This window comes from Chelonoidis abingdonii, chromosome 2 (assembly GCF_003597395.2).
Source record: "Chelonoidis abingdonii isolate Lonesome George chromosome 2, CheloAbing_2.0, whole genome shotgun sequence".
NCBI lineage: Eukaryota > Metazoa > Chordata > Testudines > Testudinidae > Chelonoidis > Chelonoidis abingdonii.
Window position 1 is genome coordinate 72,394,607 of NC_133770.1, and position 7,177 is coordinate 72,401,783.

Genomic DNA, 7,177 nt, shown 5'->3' on the forward strand with positions numbered 1-7,177 from the left:
TAAATTTGTGCCCAGGGGAACATCCTCTGTGTTTTGAATCTGTTGTCTGTGAGAGTAGCTGGTATGCTAATCTCTCCCAGAGGGTTTTCTTTTACCTTTCTTTTCTTTAATTAAAAGCCTTTTTCTTAATACCTGATTGATTTTTTTCTTGTTTTTAGATCCAAGGGGGTTGGATCTGGATCCACCAGGAGTTGGTAGGAGAAAGGAGGGGAGATGGTTAATTTCTCCTTGTTTTAAGATCCAAGGGATTGGATCTGGACTCACCAGGGAATTGGTGAAAGAGTCTCTCAAGGCTACCCAGGGAGGGGAAGGTTTTGAGGGGGAAAGAGAGTGATCCAGACACTGAAAATTCTGGATGGTGGCAGCGATACCAGATCTAAGCTAGTAATTAAGCTTAAAAGTGTCCATGCAGGTCCCCACATCTGTACCCTAAAGTTCAGAGTGGGGAAGGAACCTTGACAGCTGCCCTGGTGAAGTATTTTGGCTTTTTAGTGTTCAGGCGATTCCCAGTTAGATCAGTTGAAGGGAGACTGAATGTCTGAACAATGAGCTTGAAAACCTCCTCCTTCAGGCACCACTCTGAGTTGCAGACCCTGTGTCTGCTGAGCCAGTCTGCTTTTGGTTTAGTTCTGGTATAATATGGATTGCTCAGTGGGGAAAAGAGGAACTGTTCTGCCCACCTCATTATTGCCATTGTTTCTGCATATGATGTGGGACTTCTTGTTCCCCTTGACTCTGTAAATGTGACTGCAGTCATCTTGTCTGCTGGAACCAGCATGTGGTTCCCCCTTAAGGTGGGCTGGAACCTTTGCAGGCCTACTTTGAACTCTCTCAGCTCTGGGAAGTTTATGCTGTGAACGCTTTCTTCCTTGTTCCTGAGGCCCTAAGCTGTTTGGTTCTGTGCTGCCCTCCAGGCTGATGTTCTTTGCGAGAAATTGGACTATAGAATCTTGACAGCAGATGGATATGTCTTTGTGACATTGTCGTAGGCTGACTGCCATTGTAAAGAGTTGAACATCTGTGTTGGAACCCGTATTTGATCTTTCATGTGTTCTGGGGAGTGGTCCCACACCTTTGGTGTGAAGACTACTGATGTGTGATTATGCTCATGGATGATCCCAGTGCATGACACCAGGAGTCCTAGCAGTTGTAGACATAGGACTATGGTATGGTTCCTACAGTTCTGGAGAAAGAAAATAAATCACTGGATGGAACCAGAGAACTTTTCTTTGCACTCATGATGAAGCTGAACCTGGAGGAGATTCAACATCTGATATCTGGCCCTGTGCGCCATTGACTGTGATTGAGCTCCGATCAAGATGTCATCTAGGAAGGGGTTCAGGTTACCGGTAATTCCGTGGAACCTGAGTCTTGCTATTACTACCACCATCACCTCTGTAAAAATCCTAGGGGCCAAGGACCGGCTAAATGGGAGTGTTCAGTAGAGATAAAATTTCCTGCTGCAGGTGATTCTCATAAGCTTGAGGTGGTACTGTCAGCTGAGAATATGCATCCACTGAGGCCGAGAAGTTCTAGTACAGGGGATGGCATGGTAAAGGTCAGGAGCTCCAGCTATGTTTCATATTCTTTATCCATTTATTGAGACTTTGGGGGTCAAAAAAGGCTCTGATTTCCCCAACCCCCATGCACTTCTGTACAATGAAGATGGAGGAAAGCCCTAAAAACCTTTCTTCTGACAGAATATCATCACTCTCCTATCCAGCAGATGAGAGATTTTTGTTTGTATCAGATTGTTTTATGGGGTTATTGGAACCGGATGACTTGATGAAAAAGATGGGATGAAGATGGCAGCTTGAGGAAGCATCCCTGGCTCACTGTTTCCCTGACTGACTTGTCTGTGGACAATCAGAACTATTCCTCTAAGAAATGGGAAGTCCTGTGGCTATGCCAAGAATTGTTGGAGATACTTGGTGACAGTTTTTCATTATTTGGTCCACTTCTCACTAAGATGCTAGATTACAAATTGTAACGTCTGTTGAACCCAGAAGCCTCTCCAAAAGCTGGCTATTTAGTTACTAAGTCTACATTTACTGTATCTTCTCCAGCTAAAGGCATCCCTTTTACAAATAAAAAAATCCGTCTGTAGGGGCTATGAGCATATTCTGTTTAACTCCCTACGATCCTATAGAGAAACAGTGGCAATCCTGGGTGTGGCCAGAACTGGGCTTCTTACTCCAGTAATGGAAATTTACAAGAGCTGGTCCTATATTCAAAAGATATCTTAGAATAGATGTTTTAATTCAGTAGCTATTGCTTTCACATACACATAGTCCCACATTAAAAATTAATACTTGGTGTATACTTTGCCCACTTAATGTGAGACATCTCAAGTTCTGCTAGCCCCATCCTCCTTGGTGGATTTGGCAAACTTTTAAAAAGTGAATACCCCACCCCTATGGTATCAGAATTCCATGATGAGGAAGACCATCCCTCTGCCTGGCTAGTGGCAGCTTTCCAACTATAGCTGTATGGGGAGAAAGTGGCAGCTGCAAATTTTTAGTAAAGTGAAATGAGCAGGTAGGAAAGTACGTTTCTGTTGGCTAGATTTTTCTGTAAAACCCTGTTAAAAGGAAAACAACTTTTGCAGGAGAAAAAAAAAACCAACAATAGGTAACCCAGGAGTCGCATAATGAGAAAAGCTTTGCACAGTCTATAGCTCGATTTTAAAAAAATAAAAAAATTCCTCCTAAGCAAGGAACCTCCTTTTAGCTCCCACCAATGGCAGCTGCCAAAGTGGACTACTACAGTTTACTCTCATCTGTGTAAGTTGTGCTGAGCTGTGTTACAGCTTGGTTAAAAATCATGTGTTACCTATCAACTTTCATATCTATTGTCTTACTGTTGTTTAGACTATGTAAAGAGAGCTTAATATTGGAAAAAAATTGCATCTGAAGACTGCTTCAGGATACATTGTTACTCATATAGCTTATCTGGTATTTTTGGTTTGACTTGCACAGTTTAGCTACATACTAACTCTACTTCTTTCATATGGAACTTAAAATTCCAACAGCTGGAGTCAGGGCAAGAAACTATAACATTTTTTTTACCACCTCTAAGCCAGGGCACAGCAACAGTAGAGAATTTACAGCAGTGCCAGCTGTCCTGATGCAGCTGTGCCTCTGTAAGCTCTCTAATATAGCTGCTGTAAGCCAGCGGGAGAAAGCTGTTCCATCAGCTTAACTTCTCCAGCCCCCACGAGCAGCAGAAGCTGCATCAGCGGGAGAAGCTCTCCCACTGACGTAAATAGCACTATGTCAGTGTAAGTTATGTTGTTCCAGGAGGTATTTATTCACCCCCCTGAGCAACATAAATTATGCTGACATAAACTGTAGTATGAACATAACCTTACTTAGGGTTTGTCTCCACTACCAGTGGGATCGATGCTGTGGTGTTCGATCCACCAGAGGTTGATTTAGTGGGTCTAGTGAAGACCTGCTAAACTGACCACTAATCACTCTTCCATTGACTCTAGTACTCCTCCGGAATAAGTTTCTCTCATCGACCATGCAGTAAATAGATTTAAGCTATGATGACCTGAGTTACACTGCTAACATAACTCAGATTGTGTAGCTTAATTAGACTTTTCTCCATAGTGTAGACCTGCCCTTAGACTGAAACCATTGCAGTTAGAATGTAAGTTCTCTACAAGACTTTATAAAATCTAAAAGTTTTATTATACATTTCAACATTAGTAGACTACAGGTTTGTGTAAGTAACAAGACAGCTGTACAAACTTGCTCACTTAAAATTGTAATCTAATCCCAAGATTTACTATAATTCAGCTATATCAAGTGAGAGGTTACAATAAGCAGGGATTGACAAATCTAGTAATCAGTCAAATAATTCACACAGTGCTTATCTTTTTACACCAGAGATTCTCAAGATGCCTTCAGATAATGGACTTCACAGTGGAGTTCAGGAATCAAAGAGTTTAAATAGAAACGCTGGGTAGCAAGACTGCTTTTATAACAAACAAGCACAGTAACAGTTACTCCTTACTCTATTAAATTCATGATCTTAAAGTATTCATCTGAGCCCTACTGAAATTCCCATGGAATCTAAATTTAAAATAGTCTATAGTTATCACTGCCTACCCAAATATACAGTTAGATTTCCCCGGTACACAGGACAGAGCCTGAACAAGACATTCTTATGGCATAACTATAATGTGACATTTTGATTTAAGTGTCAAATTACATAGCAAATTTGTTAACCAAATGTTCTTTGCCTCAGCACTCCACAAGGGGGTGCAAAAAAGCTTCTCAACGACATCCAACAAATGCCTCATTGTATTTGGACAGAGATTCCTTTTTAACAGAACTGTGTTTAGGATCTTTTTTCTGCTTGAAAATTGGAGAGTTCAGAAAACACATATCCGTAAACGGATCTCCTCTTCTGAGCTTCCTGTCAAATTAATTTAGAAAAAAGTTATTCTTGCACAGCTTTAGCTGTAACACAATATAGTTTTCAGCTAAAAAGATACATTTAACAACCTTACTTGAGCAAATCAGATTACTAAAGTTCTCACCAAAGCCTTTATTTCCAATCAAATAAAATCCTAAGTCCTAAATCTACCTTCTTGTCCAAAAATTTTAGTACATTAAACTGGGACAATAAAAGAAGATACTAACCTGCTGATACTTGGTTCCTTGTAATTCACATTAATAGTACATCTGCGTTTGTGGCTGGGAATTCCTGGTTTTTCATCAATACTTAAAAATGGATGAGAGATTCTACTTTTTGTACCAGACAATGAAGAGATGTTGGTGACATCACAGAGATGAAGACGAGATGTTTGAGAAGCCTCAGGTTTCCCTGCTGAAAGAATTGGATACGTTTTTGCATTGCTATGCTACCCATTATTTGTTTTAAACTAATTTACACAGTACTTATTGAGGCAAGGATCAACAGTTTTCCCAGGAGAGAAAAAAATCAATGTAGTTTTGTCTAATAAAGAGATTTTATTCCCTAAATCAGAATGTGTGTGGGGCATACCAAATTAATCTGTTCTCAAGAAAAACTTCTGCTTTGAGAGCAGCAAAGTTCCAACTTGCCAACATCACAAAGTGCTTCAAACCTTGTCCAGATGAACTATCTTTAAAGGAAAACCGAGAGCAATTTCATTTCCATGCCTATTCAAACCTTAGCCTTAACTGCTAGTAAACCATGTTAGTTCTGGGGACATCTATCAATTAAACCAATGATTCTCAAACTTTAGAACTCCAAGACCCCCATTTTGATTTAAAAATTTTCATGGACCCTCAAGCCTCCTCACTCTCCCCTTCCCCGCCCTCTTCCCTGAGGTCCCACCCCATCTTACTCCATCCCCTCTCCTTCCATCACTCATTCTCCCCCACCCTCACTCACTTTCACCAGGCAGGTGTTCGGGTTCAGGCTCTGGGAAGGAGTTTGGGTATGGGAGGGGATGTGGGCTCTGAGAGGGAATCTGTGTACAGGATGGGTGAGGGCTCTGGGCTGGGGCAGGGGGTTGGGGTGCAGGCTCCAGCTGGGCAGCATTTACCTCAAGAGGCTCCTGAAAGCAACCGGCCCATTCCTCTGGCAGTGGTTCCTAAGCAGTGCAGGGGCCAAGGGGTCTCTGCATGCTGCCCCTGCCTGCAGGCACTGCTCCCACAGCTCCTATTGGCCAAAGTTTCCGGCCAATGGGAACTGTGGGGTCAGTGCTTGGGGCGGGAGCAGCAAGCAGAAACTGTCTCCCCCCCGAGGCTGCAAGGACATGCTGGGCCCTTCTGGCAGCAGCAGGGAGCCAGGGCAGGTAGGAAGCCTGCCTTAGCCTCGCTGCGCTGCCGGACTTTTAATGTGCAGGAGGTGCTGGGAGGGAGAGGGAGGAGTTGATCAGCAGGGCCCAGGCACCCCCAGGGGTCCACAGACCTCAGTTTGAGAAACGCTGCAAGAAACTGAACTGACAACACCCACTTGTGTCACCAGCTTTCAAGAGTCATCTAAAGCTATGATTTTTGGTCACAACTGACCTGAGCTGCATTTTAATCACTGTCCTAGAAAAGTAAAGGCTCCAGTGTTCCGTGATTGATATTGCCAGGCATCGGACTAAAGTTAGGAGTGATTTATGTGTATTCTTGTCACAGAATACTGCCTTTGGCAAATTATGAAAAGCTAAAGAATTCCACAGACGAGATTCTTATAAAAAAGGGCAACCAAAAATTAAGATGCGCCTGGAGTTTACAAGCGCCACAGGCTTCTCCAATCCTGTACAAATATATGCAGGTACATGGTCCTCACTGATAATGCAAGCTTTATAGCCATTTATTTTTAAAAACCCACTTTGTTACCCTTATATTTGTTAAACTAGAAATTTTGCTTTATAAAGAGGTATGCTTTTAAAAATTTATCCAGTCTTGCTTTAAAACCCATAAGCATAAAGTATCCACCATTATCACTAGGGTTCTACCAAATTCACAGTCCAATTTGATCCCCTTCCTGGTCTGCGGGTTTTAAAATTGGCCAATTCCACATTTTCAGATGTTTATATTTGAAATTTCACAGTGTTGTAACTGTGGGATTCCCAACCCAAAAGGGGATCACATAGCTGATGTAGGGGGTTGTGATATTACCACCTTCACTTCTGCGCTGTTGGGCTCTGAAGGCAGCAGCTGCAGAGCTTCCTGCAGTCAGGGGAAATTCTCGGAGGTGGGATAAGTCTGATCTCCCCTGTGCTGCTGGGAGCACCCCTGCTAGTGGCTCCTAGCTGCTAGTCTCAGCTGAGCTGGGGAGGGACAGGACTTGGTCTTCCCCTGCACAGGCGGGTGGGGGAAAGGGGCTAAAGATCAGACCTACCTTTGGGTACCTCCCCTGGGTGCCCAAGTTTCGGGGCTGTGCTGCTTTCAGAGTCCAGCTTTGAATGCAGTAGTCACTGAGCTTCCTGCAGCCGGCGAGATTTCTGGAGATGTAGGTGGGTCTGATCTCATAGACTCATAGACTTTAAGGTCAGAAGGGACCAATATGATCATCCTGTCTGACCTCCTGCACAAAGCAGGCCACAGAATCCTACCCATCCACTTCTATAACAAACTCCTAACCTATGTCTGAGTTATTGAAGTCTTCAAATTGTGGTTTGAAGACCTCAAGCTGCGGAGAATCCACCAGCAAGTGACCCATGCCCCACGCTGCAGAGGAAGGC

General features: G+C 43.2%; 1 protein-coding gene across 1 annotated transcript in view; it reads right to left on the reverse strand.

Moving 5' to 3' along the window:
• Positions 1-322: 322 nt before the first annotated feature.
• The window catches only part of SGO1 (shugoshin 1), a 33,217-nt gene continuing 26,362 nt past the window's right edge, over positions 323-7,177 (reverse strand). The window contains exons 8-9 of the mRNA XM_032765966.2: positions 4,653-4,839; positions 323-4,425 (exon numbers count right to left, since the gene is read on the reverse strand). Coding sequence (XP_032621857.1) covers positions 4,284-4,425; positions 4,653-4,839 — 329 coding nt within the window. The 3' untranslated portion in view covers positions 323-4,283. The remainder of the gene's footprint in view (positions 4,426-4,652; positions 4,840-7,177) is intronic.